This window comes from Sinohyriopsis cumingii, chromosome 10, assembly GCF_028554795.1.
Source record: "Sinohyriopsis cumingii isolate HCF-2022 chromosome 10, ASM2855479v2, whole genome shotgun sequence".
Taxonomy (NCBI): Eukaryota; Metazoa; Mollusca; class Bivalvia; order Unionida; family Unionidae; genus Sinohyriopsis; species Sinohyriopsis cumingii.
This window is the reverse complement of record NC_142970.1, coordinates 85974257-85992350: the sequence shown is the minus strand read 5'-3', so window position 1 is coordinate 85992350 and position 18094 is coordinate 85974257. Positions and strand designations below refer to the sequence as shown.

Below are 18094 nucleotides of genomic sequence, written 5' to 3'. Positions count from 1 at the left end.
TATATATATATATATATATATATATATATATATATATATATATATATATATATATATATGCATTGCATTTTAGAGTTTTACCTTTTTATTTTACAATGTGCTGTGCGTTATGCAAAAGTTTGCAATTATAACCGAGCTTGTCCATGATAATGATAGTTTAGGAGGCAACATTGTTTACCTTTTTCTGAATGAAACATACATCATAGAATTACTTAATCTGAGTCAATGACGTCATTTTTACCATGTTAATGATTATTAAATGTATAACAGATTTTATAATCATAAGTAAGATTTTATCTTGTAAACATTTGGAGCTTTCTGGAATGTAATTTTCCATTATTTACTATACTTTTCTTTTAGAAAATGCCAACTGTGAATTAGGGCTAGTAGAGGAGTCATGTCTATCTGAGAAAGAATATTCCCGCAGTAACGTATGAAGCAGAATCCAGTCTTACGTTTCTGTCCATTTTTCAAATTGGGCTGGAATTTATTGATTTAAAGTATTTATTCGCTTGAAATGCACAGTGCTCCTCTAAAATAATATTCTGCGAAATAGACACCTGGCTTCATAGTGAAATTCAAACAAGATGATCTTCGATATTATTATTGTGATTCTAAAAATGACAGTTGGCACATTGTAGTTATTTAGGCTATTACAATCAGATAAACACTGCCATTGTTAGATTTATTTTAGAATATCACTAAACTTTATTCTACGCGTGACTTGCCTGGACGAGGCGACATATTTACCATCTCGACAATACACAAATCAGAAACTATGGTAACACAAAAGGGCTTTGTACAGGTATTGTTTCGTTGTAGACATACTCGCATGTAGATCTAGTAATTAGCTTCTCATCGAAGTACACTAACATCCGTGGGTGCCAAACGTCAGTCCGTGCGATGCCATCGTATTGATACAAATTAAACCGTACAGTTTTGAATGGCAGCTCAGTCGGCAGGCTGACTGCGGTTCACACCAAAGTGATCTTGTAATTTTTGCTGTTACTAATTTCCTTTTGTTTTCCAATCGTTTCTCGATTTATTATTTTTGTTTCTGCTTCACTGCATTCTGTTTATATTTGTGAAGTTCCGTTTTAGTCTTTGTTGTGATAATCAATTTATTTTTCTATAGCTACCGACCAGATTTTACTAATCATGTAGAGATTACGTTATTCCACCAGGTAAATTTCTGAATACACATTTATTAGTTTGTGCAACCATAACGAAGTTATTTTATCAGTGTCACCGTCCGCAGAGACTGCTGTCAAAATAACCAAAACTTTGACACAACTCTGCAACGGTGGCCTAAGTGGTTAAAGCGGATGCGGGTGGTCGCGTAGCCGAAGCCCTGCCGAGTAATACCAAAAACTTATTAAATAGTGCTAGCAGCTGCCACGCATGTCAATGTGAATGGGTGGGACATGATTCTGCATGTGTGCGGCATGATACCCCAGTGCTAGACATTAAATTCTGAATCACACACACACACACACAGAGTACAAATCGTGGCTGAAGTAGTCACAATTCCAGCAACATCCAGGCCAATGATGGTTACGATTTCAATTTCTCAAATGCCGTCTACAATGTTATGTGTGCTTTATATTTTATAATTATATTAGTTCTCTTTGTGAATTCAGCTCGCATTGTTTGTTCCTATTCAGGTTTTAGGTCGCTTCGTTGACTTTAAGAATCCTTCCCAGTTCGACTATTAATAAATTCACCTGGGAGTTCAGCTGATCAAGAGACTAACATTGTCCGGACGCATCGCGGCTGCGTGCAGTAGAAAAAGACTCTTCCAAATAAGTAATGCTTTTACCGGTACGCCTGCCATACAATTATCGAAAACATTTTTCTGGAAGAAGACATTTGTAGTAGAAGTCGACTACACAATTGCAGACGCAATCCCTGGATGTTTCAACGTCCAATTAGTCAGCACATAGTCGTTTTCATGTGCTTTTTCTTCGCGGCTTTGGAATAACGTTGTCCATAACCGCGTTGGACGTTTGAAGTATGTCAGATTTTGGTTTTATAAAAAGCATGCAAACTGGTTTTTGTCGACGTCGTCATTATTCGTGCTGGTCAATTCGGTCAAAATCCAATTTAATGGTAAAGTAGGTCATGTTCACATCATCGCAGTGTTGGGTTGCTGGTCTGGCGCTTCTGTCCTTAAATGTCAACAGGCATAACAAATCATCTAATTCTGCAGTTGGTGAAAATAAATATTATTTAACACTGCAACCTTATTCCTATAGTCACAGGTCTCTTTTTACTAAAAGCATTATAAATTACATTGATACGAATCGCTGAGACAATCTTATCAATATCTGGCTCGATATTGAATTAAGAGCCTACAGGCACGCAAATTCTGGTCATTTTCGAAAATATCTTTGGGTCAATGAAAACCTGTTCTCAACAACGACTGTCTAATGTTGCGGACAATTGTGATGTTAATGCATAAAATACTTGAGTTGATGATACAACTATCATTGTGGTAAGCTTATCGGTTACCGCACACAATAGACCATGAAATTCCTTTGCAAGTAGTCGGCAGCACACCGTGACCAACGATCAATTTAACCAAACATCAACATGTCTCTGTTGAAGATTGACTTCCTGTTCGGGCATCTCACCACCTTACATGACATGATTATCTTCAGTTTAATCGAGATCATTAATTATAGCAACTTTATCTTTAGAACATCAATCAACGTGGATGCATTGCCACTCAGAGCTTCCTTAAAATCTCTGACCGTATTAACACTGTTGATCATCAGCCGACGATGTAATCACGTATAGACGAATTCATGCCAACGATATCAAAATCATATTCAACAATACTTGAGAGTTTTGGTTTCTTAATCAAGCCTAACTCATTAGCAATGCGCGAACTGAGTTTAGGAACACGGAACTTCCAATTTCATCGGACTTTTGCCTGAGTGGTTTGTCGTTGCGTGTGCATACATGTCAATGGTGGTGATTTCCTTTTACTGATGCCATGTTAACTGTCATGGCATATGCTGGATATACCACAGTCAGGTAGGCCTTAATAATGTGCTCCATGTAGCATCAACATTCGTATTACAAATCCATCTCACAGAGGCATACTGCAGTATAATAATATGTCACGCTCACTACAACTGCCGGTTGATGATTAACACAATTTTCAATAACACCTTGGAGCAAATCTTCTGGTAAAATGCACATCCCCAGTGTAATGTACATTTAATTTGTATTGCGTGATTGACTTATGTTCATGATTGATGATAGATTTTTAGTGTGTATCCCATCAATGTCGCGTGTCACGGAATAGTATAAACATTTTTATTTATTAAATACATATACTCGGGTTTAGTTTTTCGTTTACAACGATACCCGAGGGTAATTTATGTATGTTGTGTTGAATTTCGAGATAGTGAGTTCGGTTCATGCTATGCAGCACGTGCGAAGTGCTTTCGATGGGAAGAACATAATGTTTTCAGTGCAAAAAAAATATCTGTGTATTAATACCTCGCCGTAGGTAAAGCTCTTTACATTATTGATAGTCTTGTCAGTCAGCGGTCTACTATAAGAACTTGCATATCTTCAGCTGTAGAGGTAGGTATGTTTATTAATTTCTTGTGTGTAAGATATAATTATTGTACTACATCGTTTATTTTTGTATGTTTGCTATGTAGCTTTGGTTTATGCAGCATAATGTACGTATTTCTATTCTTGTTTGCGACTTAGCAAGGGATTTATATTAGTAATATAAGGCTACGTATTTAAGAAATGTTTAGTACAGTAGGATTCTTATCGAGCAGGATTAGGTTTATTTCTGAACCTCTTATTGTACCGGTAATGTAATCCGTATAACTTGCCGTGTATAACGTCATTACGTTTTTATGCCCATGTAATGTATAGTACACGCAGTTGGATATATTTTCAGCTGTTCGGTGTGTTCCGAGTGTCCGGAGTGTCTGAGTGTGTGGGGCTGTGTAGAGCTGTTTGAAGTGTCCAGATTATCTAGGGTGTCTAGAGTGACCAGAATGACCCGAGCGCTCAAAGTTATCAGTGATCGGGGTCGACGTGGTGCAAGCTGTGAAGTCAACCACAGGAATTAAACGTAGCAGCTGTGAATCTGGACTGTAGCAGCCGTGGAGCTGAGATAAAGTGTGCTGATGACGGAGTGTATCTCCTTACATATAATCAATTAGCCGTTAGCTAATTTTGGGGTTCGTAAAACCCATTGTATCTTTCGGGACTGTAAATCTAAGTGGTATATCTGTCCCTTGTTATCACCATAATTTCACTACCTGAGTGAATTCATTTTACTACATGAGTAAAATTCTACATTGTTTACTAGCTGAGTAAGCTATATCAATCTTTTCATTGTCAAATCGTTGTGAGCCATTCACCCCATGTCTCTGTATTTTGTAAAGCATTTTATTTGTATTTTCCATTATTAAGTATGTGCGTTATTATATTAATTAAATCCAATATTTGGATTATATATACACGCACATATTCATAATTAATTGCTCATTCAAATCATTCATTATTAAACATTGTATTTATATCATCGCCAAAAGTGTTCTGTTGTAAATCCGGAAATCCCACCCGGTGATCTTGTTACATCGCGTATTTAACTTATAAATAGATATTTAGTTGAAACGTTTTTTATTTGTGTCTACTGTTCTATTAGGATGATTGTTTTTATATTCAGAAAACGCCATTTCGCCACATGTCAGTATGAAATTTAATAAAGATGTTTTGTAAATCAAGTCTTCGTTGTTTATCCATATATAATCAGCTGATGTTGTTCTAGGATATAATATGAGAGCAAATATTTAAATTTTGCATCGGAATTACTAAGTTCTTTGGTGTTAGTGAGGACACATTTAATTACACAAAATTAAAATTATTTTCGAACGGTCTATAATTTTAGTCGTGTGATAGACCTTTGATAGATTGGGATTTAATTTACAATACCTTAGTTTCCTTTACAATTTAACTTTTTAACATAGATAACTGAATTATCTTTTCAGTTTTACAGAACATTTGGTTTTGCAATTTTCTGCCACTTTCATTCAAATGATACAGTTGTGACACAAAATTGGGGGCTCGTCGGCGATTTACATTTCTCTAAAATACTTCAGAGAAACATATAATTGTATTTACAATTTAAATCGACTTTGCTTCGGAAGTCATGTCGTCCTTGGTAAATATTTTATTTTCGCATATTTCAGATATATTTGATGAAACCAATAGAATACATAGTATTATCTAATGTAGCAAACGTTTCAAAACCCTACTCAGGAATTTTAAGAATCTTTAAAAATGGACGAGTAACTGGAGCTTGCAAGACATTAATCTAGTAAATACATAATTGGCAGAACAAGACATACAACTAATTTTGGTCATGTAGCTTGTGAAAAATTTATTTGCTGCGTTCGCTTTGGTTTTGATAAGCAAGTCTTTATAATGTATTGATATGATATTTAAACAATCACAGTAAAAACAGATTGAAATAGATATGAATATTTCAGCCATTCTAAACGCATTTATTTCAAAAAGACCATGGGCAGCTATTTATGACCTTGCCAATCCAATCCTGAAAACTTAAGGGACGCATGCGTTTTACAGTGTCTTTTATTATAAGCTGTTTTGCCTTTGCCTGGAAGTCTTCTTCCCGTGACACTGTTCTTATTCAGCGTGCAGAGTCAGGCTTTGTTAATGTTCAATGTGGAAATAGACCCGTGACAAGGGGAGTAGTAATTTCTTTACTCATAGTATTCATTTATAGATAGGCAAAACTAGATGACATTGGGTGGTGGTTAATTCAGTTGTAACTGACAAGCCTTGTTTGGATCAAAACGTTGATCCAACTTAATATAAAATCCTCGATTTGTATAGTTCTTGTGCATTTACCATAGCGATGCAAAGAGAGTTCATGCGAATGATGCTGTTCATGCAGGTATTCCTTTCTCTGACATACTTATTTATCAGTCATTTGATGAAAACACTTTCTCCTTAGTATTTACCAATCAACACGTATAGGTCACAGTGATCCTGTAGTCATTTTCTCTATGCTAATCAGGGTAACAACTGGTATAATCAAGTCATTATATAACACTTATATGATCCTGAGATCTCCCATTTCTTTAAGGGGGCTTTCAGCACTATGAAAGACACACAGGTAACAGTAAGTTTTTTTCGTGAAAAATGTACACATTATGAGAAAACGCAAACAACTGAAGAACTGGTGCTTAGTGATCAATGAGCTATCAAATTGGCAAAGGAAGGCATAAAAATGTAATAAAAACTTTCTCAAAGAATTTTTACAGCTTTAGTTTTACTAATTCTCAAATGAATTGCTTCTGTAAATCTTGCTATAATTAGTATTAATCCCTAGTTTCATGTCAAAGGAACAATGACAGAAAAACCTTTATCTTTCCCTTAAAATTTCCCCAGTGCATCGTTGATAACTTGAATATGTGTACCCGTTTGGTTTAAATAGCTAATGGATTAGTATTTAGGTATATATAAAGGCAAGATGGAATGTGTTTGTTAGTTGATTTGATTGTTTTCTACCAGGATGTTTACACAGTCTGTATTCTTAACAAATCGCATTATTTAATGAACAAAAAAGATGCATTTGAGGCTAAAACCTTTTCGAATTATACGACTGAGGTTTTACATGGAATGTCCTGTACGCGGTTTACTATAATCCATATCATAATACTTTTGAGCACGTTTTAGTTCCTTTGTTTTTATGATGTTTACTAGAATTTAATTTAAGACCAGAACACGGTTATAGTTTGGTGTAATGTCGTTTACGACGATTACGTTTTGCTTCAGAAAATGGGGTTGCGATTATATTTGGGTGTTTGTTCGTATTAATGGAAGTTCCTGTTAAAGTTTCACTCTATTTTCTAGAGATATAAATTTATTTGTTGAATTTTACGAAACTGATTGCTTCCAGTCTTTCATGTTACTTAGAGACCATTATGTCTTAACACGTTGTAAATATTTAATTCTAGATGTAGACCAACATTGCATATTCCAGATATGGGTTTGTGATAAGTGAGTTTGTCGTTTAGTCTCAAATACTACTACTACTATTACTACTACAACAACAACAAAAACAATAATAATAATAATAATAATAATAATAATAATAATAATAAATATAATTTTAATAATAGTTTGTTGTTAGTTGTCCATCGGGGCTCGCTGAAGTCAATCCTGCGCTGCTCTTCGCTGATGGGTCATCATGTAGCTGATGAGTCCGATACGAGATGCGCATGTCCTGCAACAGTGTGAACACTTAGTGAAAAGGAGAAAGAAAGTGATAATATGTAAGATATTTTCTTACGATAATCACTTTTTCTACATGCAGGATAAATATATGGGGTGTTTAATAAAATAAAGCTACTAGTTCTAATGCAATTGCTACTATCTTTAGATGATCAACCATTGAAAATGGGTAAATTTACAAAAAGTGGGGGATGTATTTAAGCTTCTTTCATGAACACGTTGTGTACGCAATAAAAGGAACATGTTCTTTTTTTACGTAAATACCTGCTAAATTGCTTCTTCTGGTACAGGATACAGGTTTATTTTATCTTATCGCACCTTCAATCTTTCAAATGTTACGTTGTTTGTACCACAGGGCAAGATACATCGGTTGCTTCAGCAGGGAAAAAATCCTTATATAAATAACACAATATTGACATACAGGTAGCAGAGGAAAGTTATAATGCAAAAATTATAGTGGCATATGCAATTAAAAGATATGACATGTGCTGCAGATGTTTTAAAATGTAACCCAATCTTATCAAATGTTATAAATTATTCTACATGCAGATCTACAGCAATGTCACTTTACGCATGAACAAATAGTTCATAACCTACATAGGCGGCATATTTTTTTAACACATGTTACCAATAATATTGTATGCAATGTGTGCATAACTCAGTATTATGTACAATAATCTCATGCAACGTATTATTACAAGTATATATATATATATATATATATATATATATATATATATATATATATATATATATATATATATATATAGATAGATAGATAGATAGATAGATAGTTAGATAGATTGATAGATAGATAGATAGAAAGAGAGAGATGGGGGGACGAGAGAGAGGGGTGAGAGAGACTAAGGTGAGAAGATTGATCAATCTATAAACAATGAGATAAGTGAAATCCTTAAATCTCGTCAGCAAAGTGATTTTCTCTGTATAATAAATAATTTTTGTTTCAAAACAATGCTCATTTGTATACAGACGGTAATGAAGTACAACTGTCATTCTGAGTTGTAAATTCTGAAAGGAGTTATGTTACTGTAATTCTAGTGCTCAAAATGTTGATGTCTCTATCTACTATTACTGCACCAGTATAAAAAGAGAAGATATATCTGAAGTGCGTTGTAGCCTGGTTTGAAAGTCAAGGATACAGGTGAGATCGTCATTACTGTGTCTTTTTTCTACTCTAAGCTGCTCATAAAAAGTAGAAAATATGTTGGATTTTTAAATATTTATATATGATTGTACTTAATTTCCCATATTTCTTTCTGCTATGCATGTATGTATGGCCATATATTTTTAGCTATTTCTGCGCTTTTTGTATGTATTTGATAAATAATGTATGTTCTAAGTAATTGTATGCGCTATGCTATCGATGGCATACTATTTTTGCTAGCAAATGTTTGCCTACAATCTTAATAGACATTGTGCATTCTTTGGCAAAACTCTCTACTCATTCTCTTGAAAACGCTTGTATTCACACTTGTGAAAAATTCCTGCTAAACCTTAGAGCTCTTTAACTGGCAACTGTTTACCAAGACCGAACTATAGCCGGGATTTTTACGAACAATTATTGGGTCCCAAGTTGCCGAGTGGTCTAAAGCGCCCACCTATACGGATAACTACCATTTCAATTCTGTCTGCGTGGGTTCGAGTCTCGGGCTAGGCCAATGTGGCTACGTGAGAAAGCTTGCCAGCAGCTTCTCGTGGGTCGATGGTTTTTTTCGGAGTTTTCCCGGGTTCTTCCTCCACCATATATACCGGCCGACAAATATAGCCTATCATGTGCTAGAAAATAGTGTTAAACCCTACAACAAAAACAACAACAACGAAAGTGTATGATCCGTCAGGCTGAGATTCACTCACCTAATCACCGGTATAAAGTATGTCATTAGTAATTGTGTTTTTCTGTGTTTAAGGTTTAAAATTTCTTTCTGTGTGAATGGTCAGTTAGATTTCAGCACCTTTTTTGGAGGATGTTTGATAAAACAGAATGATGGATTGTAGAATAATAACAACGATATCCTTACAGTGTGTGAATACTTCCTTGCACTCTTGGGGGAAACGTTGAGTTCTTTGGTGAAGCTGTATTAGAAAGCAAATGCTTCCCATCATTTTTGCGAAAGATTATGATATGATCGGGCTAAACCATTTTCCTCTTTTCACCGGGAAACGTTTGACTGGACTTTGTCGGGACATTTTCGCAAGATTTTTAACTCTTAGGATAAGATTCCTTGTTGATTTGCCGAAACATAAACCAACCCATTAAACATCTATACAATAATCACATAGCTTTATATTGTTTATATAAGATGCTTTGGTTTAACTTATAAATATATCAATCGGCATCACTTCTAGCATAATCTTGTGTATCGTTAATCCAGTTTGTCATTAATTGTTTTATACTTTTGAGCAATTAGGAGGAATATTAAGGATGTTTTTTCCAACTCTTGTGATTTCAGCGCTAATCTTAATTTGTGCCATCCTTACTTTACCTTCATAACATGCACAAATATTGGCTTGTATATATATATATATATATATATATATATATATATATATATATATATACACACACACACACACACACACACACACACACACACACATATATATATATATATATATATATATATATATATATATATATATATATATATATTACAAACGTAAACTATGTAATCAAATTTCATGAAAAGTCGCTTACATTTACAGGATGTTACTGAAGTTATTTCTTATCTGCGTGTTGCTGGCACAATTGCCTGACATCAGCTATGCGTGCATATGTAAATGGGGCGACCGCGAAGAACACCTGTTCTGTGATGCTTCTTTTGGTAAGTATGCCACCTTTAATTGTACCTTAACTTCAAAGAGCGGGCTGATTGTAGGAGTCATATATCAAGTTGGTCATCTCTCCATAGTTTCTTCCGTCTTCCTTAATATTTGTACTCACTGAATAAATGGACTTACTGAGAGTACTCCAACATGTCATTAGCATGCTAGCTACTACAGAATTTAGGATGTCATTTGTTAAACTTGACAGATATACTTAACAAACACGTTTGTGGATATATTGAAAATATTGACACAACCAGGTAAACAACTACGTTTCAAAGATGTGCATTTGTCCTTTATAGCGAAAAAAAAAATATCGAAAAATTAAATGTCCTAATATTTAGCTGTTAGGCTTCCGACAAACAATCGATAAATTAAACATGACTCCATGTTGCACAGGCGTCGTGAACCATGAACAATCAGCGGTCCATGCGAATCACTGATTAAGCGAAGCTAATTGACAACTGTCGCTAGGTAAATCATCACTAATCACAGCAGGCTCAACAGCGTACTCGTCACTCATAGTTACCATAGTGCTGACTGCGACAAGGATCATTCCTTGGTATGATCTAATGCCAGATATCAGCTGCATCAATGTCGATAGAAGAGCTAACAAAGAGAATTCATTGCAATATATCGAAACCCTACAACAACCTATCTGTTCACTTTTGGCAACATGTTTCGCCCAAACTGTTAATTGTACTGGTTTGTGTGCAACGTTTTCATCTTTGAAAATGTCTTTGAGGCAAGTGACAAGCCAAGGAACAGCTCAAATCCAAGATATAATACACAAATTTTAAAAGCTCGTCAAGACCTGCGGCTTAATAATCATTCTTAACGCGACTGTGTAGATGGGTTAAGCATTTGAAGAACCACCATAAATCAACAGCAAACATTCGAATTCAAGCTTAAGAAATGCATATATATTGGGTCTACCATCACATACAACCTCAATCCTGACACAGAGCTCAACTCCAGATTTGGAAAGGCCGATTCAACAGTCTTTGAGGAAGCGGATCTGGAGTAACAACAAGCTCACAGAAAATTCCGAACAGCGAGTGTAATAAGACTGCATTATTAGCACACTGCTCAATGGCAGAGAGCCATGGCCATAATCCCTATATCAAAAAACGAGGTTAAGCAGATTTAATTATACTGCCATTCGATGCATCCGCTGCATCTCATGAAAGGCTAAGAGATTCACACAGAGATGTTATTGAGCGTGCATAAATTCGTAGCATAGTCACAATGCTAGGGCTGCGTCAACTGCGATGGAATGGCTATGAACATCGAATTACACATACGACATAAAAAAAAGTATCTGGTAAAAAGTAGCGCCAGGTCGTACACATCCGCGCTTCTTCGATGTGTGCAAATATTCATGGCCTTGAATATGGATATGGATAGCTGGGAAACACTTGATCAAGACGAAAGTTATCAGGCGGCATGATCTCAATCAAAGACTCAAGTGAATGCAGAGACAAGTGCAACTGGCAAATTCGAAAAGCTTCCGCAGCGCAGAGAGAACAGCATCAAACAACACGCGGAAACTCAGGACGCTAGCCTAAAATATTACAAATGCAAAAGAGAATGTCATGCTCTAAAGGTTTTTAAACCACAACATAAGCAACGCCTCAGATAACTGATTTCATACTTCAGAGCCCAACTGCATAGTCTTCTGTGGCTATGGAGTCGGATAAGAAATTGAGACCAAAACTCGATGAGGAGCTAATTTTAAGATAAAGGTGAAATTGCCACCAAACGTAATCAATATGATTAATATACTTTCTCCTCTACACCAATTATAGATCGGTATCAGCTACGATATTTTTGACAGACTGAGATAGATGGGGTCATAATAATCGACGTGGTCAGCTTGAGGGCAACTGTCGAAAAATGCATGCGAATTTGACTGGAAAGGCAAAGACTAATAACAGACAAACAAATCAGTTTTGGCATATTCTTTAAACGAACATCGACAAGTCATCACAGACAACTAAGACAAATATGAAAAAACAAGAGGATTATGTTAAGGTACAGTGTTCATAGTTTATATCGTTGTGAAATGCGTAGTTGAAGCAGGACAGTTGTAACCACATAAACCACATCTGTATGTCCATGTTGCAGTTGTTCTCAAGCCGCTAATACACTAGTTACATTAACATAATATGCGGATGATATATACTCCTTTCTTTATTTGAAAAGGCAGAGAAAACTGGAAGGGTTTATATGTGTCTTTTTGGGGGTTTAGTTTCTTGGTAAGTTGACTGGAGGGTTGTTAAAACTCATCACGCATCAATGTCCACATGATTTACATCATTCAAATGCACGTATATTTGATAAATTACAGCCATTCGTGGATTAGTTCTGGAGGAAATCCCACAAAACCCCGAGATTCCAAAATGGGCTAAGAGATTCCCGATATTGAACTCGGAATGGTTCATAGTTTACTACCAGTACAAGGTCAAGGTCGAAGAAGTTTTTAAGGTAAATATTTTTATTTATGCTTTCATTTTCTGGTTTTATCAAATTATTACTTCTGCAATGCACAACATCATATCATAATCAGAGTTGTAGTTGATATTTGAAATATGCTTATTGTCCTCTTCCAGCATTCTTTTGGAAATTAGGGTATTTAATAGACCTACAGGACTGTTTCCATAGCTAGCATACATCTATAACTATTTAAAACCGACTGACGTTAGTGTTACAATATGTTATAAAATGTACACGTCATCGTCATAAAAATGAACAATTAATCTCAAAGATTTATAGGAGAAGAACATATATTTGCATAGTATTTTGTATTTCTTCAAGGTATAATATATCACACACACACACACACACACACACACACACACACACATATATATATATATATATATATATACATATTGAATTTGAAGGTACCAATATATATGGTGTTGTCAGCTTGGATATAATCTATATAGTATATTTCGGATAGAAACCACCTTCCGTTGATGTTCCAAGCACCATAATTATTCAAACACCAAGAGTTACTGGAATGTGCGATCTCTTACTCCCTGTCAAGGAGGAACTCCTTCTCACAGGTACGTGCACCCTTGTTTATCCGTTAAATGTAGGGAGATGAGTGCCCAAGCATAATGTATGAGTAAATGAGAAGAGAATTCTGAGTAAAACAGATAGTTTTTCAACTTTCGGCATTGTGTGAATCAAAACTGAGAACGGATTGTTAAGAGGCGTTTTATCCCAATCCACAGCAAAGTTATCTGACTTCATTCGAATTTCTATTGTTGAAGTGTCATGGAATTTGTAGCGTTTCAACCATGACTTGGTCATGTTTGTTGAACACTTCTGTCTCAGTAGGTAGTAACTCAGCAATATGGCCCTTCTGGAAGTTTAATTTAGGGAGAGTGTTAAATTGACACGGTCCACAATAGTCAAATGTTTAAATAGTAATGCTATTTTTTCGCCCTATCTTACAAATAGGCACCTACAAATTTAGTTCTGAAATGTCAAACAAGAGCGGAAACCAGAACATGCTATTACATAAACATCACGGTATTAGTTTACCTTATCCTGATATTTACACCTCCACAGCGTAGTTCCTTGATTATGTTGTACATATGTACTAATTAAGGAAATTCAACTGTTAAACATCACCGTAAAATGGTGACATTTTGTGAAGATCAAACAATTCAGTATAAACTGTAACGATAAGCGTGACTCCTGATAGCATTTTCAAAAGATTATTGCAAACTAAATGAACGTTGATATAGGCATATTAGCAGATGAAAAGTCACTCTGGAAATGAATGAATTTGTGCTGGATGTAGGATGCAGACTAGGATTATTTCAAAACATGCCAGATCATGTGTATTTGCCTGACATCTCGAATAAATATGCGATTGAGGGCAAGGCTATGAAACAGCGAGTTGTAATTGAAACCTGTTGTGCTACGGAATATGCATCGGGTCCTTAGTTTTCTATTACTGGCATTTAATCAATCAGAAACTGATAATTGTCTTATTAGTAGAGGTGACTAACTCTATGCTTATCCATGTAAGCATCTGACTTCGTAAAATGAAAATTCGATAACAAATAAATAAATTCTTCTAAACTGTTATTTTACATAGCATGTTAAAGTTTATTCCCAATATTTACCAACATTAATTTTATCAATTAGAAACATTATATATAATTTTAAGAAAAGCAAAGAATAAAGTTAAACGAAATCGTTTCATAAACATGCGATATTCTGGGCAAACAGAACATCATTGTACCATATTTTTTTTAAACTTCGCACTCATCCTGTCACAAACCAATACCTGGCTCATTCGAACAGGTGTCTGACTCAATGTTTTACTCATTATATTTATAACTTTGACAGTTTATACAATTCTTTGTTTGCTGCTATCAATTTTAACTAAAACATGATTGAATATAAAATGTTGACATTTTTACACGTGATTGATAAGTTTATTTGTCACCTCATCCTCTCAGATCAGTGGAGGTCAGTAGCGTCAGTGTGTTATTGGTGTTTCCTCGGCATGATAAGCCATCAATATGTTAGTTCGGTTCAAACGAACCGACATGACATTTGCATACATTGACAAAGGCTACTGAATTTCTATAATCTGCCTAGATGTTTGTTTTCATTTGTCAAAACGTCTTTACTTTTACAAAATTTCTGAAATTCTATTTGCAAGTATGTCTATACTTTTTTAGCTTTTTCTTATTTGTATAGTCCTCTTAACAGCAAAAACCTACACGAATTAGAAACATTTTAAATATTAATTATTTATTTATTTATTATTATTATTATTATTATTATTATTATTATTATTATTATTATTTTGTTGTTATTGTTTTTGTGGTTGTTGCATCTTGATGGATGGGTAGTGAACTGAATAATTAACCATTTCGACCTACGTGTAGGTCAAGTATATTGCACTTGAAACTTAACCAGTCCACCTTTGATTTGATAAAAGTAATACATTACAGCTTTTACAAGTCAAAGAACTATCCATAATACATTAAAATTATTGAACATATTGGTAACTTAAATATGATGGAAATGAGTTAAGATCAAACATGATTACTTTACTAGAAATTGTTTTCTGAGTAGAATAACACATTACACACGGCTTGAACATATTTACGTATTAAATGCAAACTTATAATCCAGGTTGGGGAGATGGCAATCACGCTTGGGAATCGAATTCATGTTCCTGGGTTCAAAGCTGGAGTGACGTGATGCCTGCAACTCAAGAGATGCTGAGGAAAGGAATGAAGAGCGTTGACTGCACACCACCAATGTACTTCGACAACTTAGACATAACAACGGAGATGGAATCTGACAGAAGTCTAAATACCACCGTCAACTGACCCTGAAAAAAATAGTAAACATTAACCAGATTACTTGACGTATATTAGTACGTCAGCTTTATGTTATTTATTCGTTAGTTAATACAATACAATAGGAAAGGGATATTGTATAGGTGGAAAAGAAAGTGAATTTTATGTTGAATAAGGCTTGATATTTGAAAATATTGACGTACATTTTAATTAGCTTACATGTCCGAGAGAAACCTTTTCTTTCGAAATACATTTACAAACGTCGGCAACTGTTTTATGAATATGGCGATTGCATATATATATATATATATATATATATATATATATATATATATATATAATGTTGAAGTATTTCAGCCCATTATGATTCGTTAAATTATTACCTACTAGTATGATAACCGAGTGTGTCCCATCAAAGGCGATGTAGCTCCATTTACAACTGAGATGTGTCACAAATTAATAGATAAATCTAAAGCGTGACCTTGCAATCGTCTGATTTGATTTTAACACTTAAAAACACGATTTCAATGTAAAGCTCACAAATAAAACAAAATTGGAATACAGTAATGCTTTTATGATTTTTCTTCTATTTCTTCTTCTTGTTATTATTTTGTATGATTATTATTAGTAGCAATAGTAGTATTAGTAGCAGAAGTAGAAGTAGTAGTAGTATTTCAGATTGAATGGTTTCGCACAAAGGAAATCTTATTCTATGTCTTTAAAAAATGTGCAGGGAATACAAAATTTAGTTCCTACTTCAAAATGTTTTAATCCGTAATGGTATCGCCTAAATAAAAATAAAATGATGTATGGGTTTATAAATGTCATCAAAGCAAATCTGAGCAGTAATATCCATCTCCTCATCAGTCCTAAAAATATGATATTTTACCATACTCTCTCTCTCTCTCTCTCTCTCTCTCTCTCTCTGTTTCTGCCTCAGTCGCTCGTTGTCTCTGTCTCTCTCTCGGGCGCAATTTTCATTATGTTTATCAATTTTAAGTTCAAGTCTCACGAAGCACTATCACCACAACGAATCATTAAAGAGCTTCTCAAGCAATCTGTCTGCATGAACATGCATATAAGTCCTATGTTTATTTCTCTCCATGAAGTATAGTCAACATGCATATAAGTCCCATGTTTGTTCACTCCATGAAATATAGTCAAGACTGATGGATTTTAAGTTTCGTGCTAACATACTTTCTCATCTTGCGATCGACATTGCACTGATTGATTCAAAACTGGACTGTACATACATATGCACATACACAGATACATACATACATGCGTGCGTGCGTAAATACCTACCTACATACATACATACATACATACATACATACATACATACATACATACGTAGGTACGTACGTATGTGCGTGCGTGCGTGCGTAAATACCTACCTACAAATATATATATATATATATATATATATATATATATATATATATATATATATATATATATATATACATACATACATACATACATACATACACACACACACACACACACGCGCGCGCACACACACACATACATACATACATACATACATACATGTATGCCTGTACACACTTGTGATACACAGTAGTCTGTAGCTTTAACAGTTTTAGTCATATCGCTACGATGTCTTTGCCAGTCCATAGTGATATCTAGCACCGGGTAACATGTCGCATACATGGCAGACATGTAGCATCATGCCCCACCGAATCACATTATCCTGGCACCAAACCATCACATAAGTCTCTGAAATGGCTCGGCCGAGTTTCGAACCGGTGACCCCCAGCATCCGAGGTGGACGCTCTAACCACTTTGGCCACCGGAGCGGTGAAAACGGTGTTTACAAGCTCTGCTGAAATATGGAAAAGTTTAGTAGTAATGAGAAGTGTGTTACGTTCCAATATCGAAATTCTTATGTGTGAATATTCTGAGAACTGAAATGTATGCGTAATGTAGTTTAATATAAACTCCCTTTCGAGGAAATACATTTTAATTTGTATACTATGTTCGCTCGATGTCGATGTATCAAGTTATTTAGACTTTCTTGTCTATCGTGAATTTTTTTAAAAGTTCGTTGGATCCAGTGTGATACGGAAGTGTGTTGAAATGCTAAATATGTTGCCCACCTGTGTTGCGCATGTTGCTATTTTTTCAGTTCTACTTGTTTATGTTGTTCTACATTGCATAAACATTGCACACACATTATAGGTAAGTTAGATTGAACTGTGTTTCCTCACTTATCGACTGTTCCATGAATAGTAATAGCCAACACAAAGGCCCAATAAGGCACTACGAATACGTGACATTGATAAAAGCAATGACATAGTGCATACCAAAATGGAAACTTAAACCAAGTCTTAACACGTATTGTTAACAAAATTCAGGTTTCAAGTTGAGTATTATTTTGGCTCTTTTTCCAATCATATCAAGTCTCTCTGACATCAAATATGGGTCATCCTGATAAGCTAGCACTTCTAATAAAAATTACACAGCAAAGCATAATCCACTTGAGAGAGAATGGTTAATCACACAACAGTGTAATATTATCACCATGACTGGACTCCATTGTCAGCATAATTTGATGCAGTGTTACGGGTTATTTGTATCGAGCTACGTAT

General features: G+C 34.9%; 1 protein-coding gene across 1 annotated transcript; it reads left to right on the top strand.

The window, feature by feature from the left end:
* Positions 1 to 8322: 8322 nt before the first annotated feature.
* LOC149790511 (uncharacterized) lies at positions 8323 to 16045 on the top strand. The gene is made up of 5 exons (XM_089971399.1): positions 8323 to 8461; positions 10024 to 10142; positions 12494 to 12630; positions 13109 to 13214; positions 15313 to 16045. The coding sequence occupies exons 2-5, from the start codon at positions 10025 to 10027 to the stop codon at positions 15510 to 15512; spliced, it is 561 nt and encodes a 186-aa protein (XP_089827525.1). The 5' UTR covers positions 8323 to 8461; position 10024; the 3' UTR covers positions 15513 to 16045.
* The last annotated feature ends 2049 nt before the right edge of the window (positions 16046 to 18094 follow it).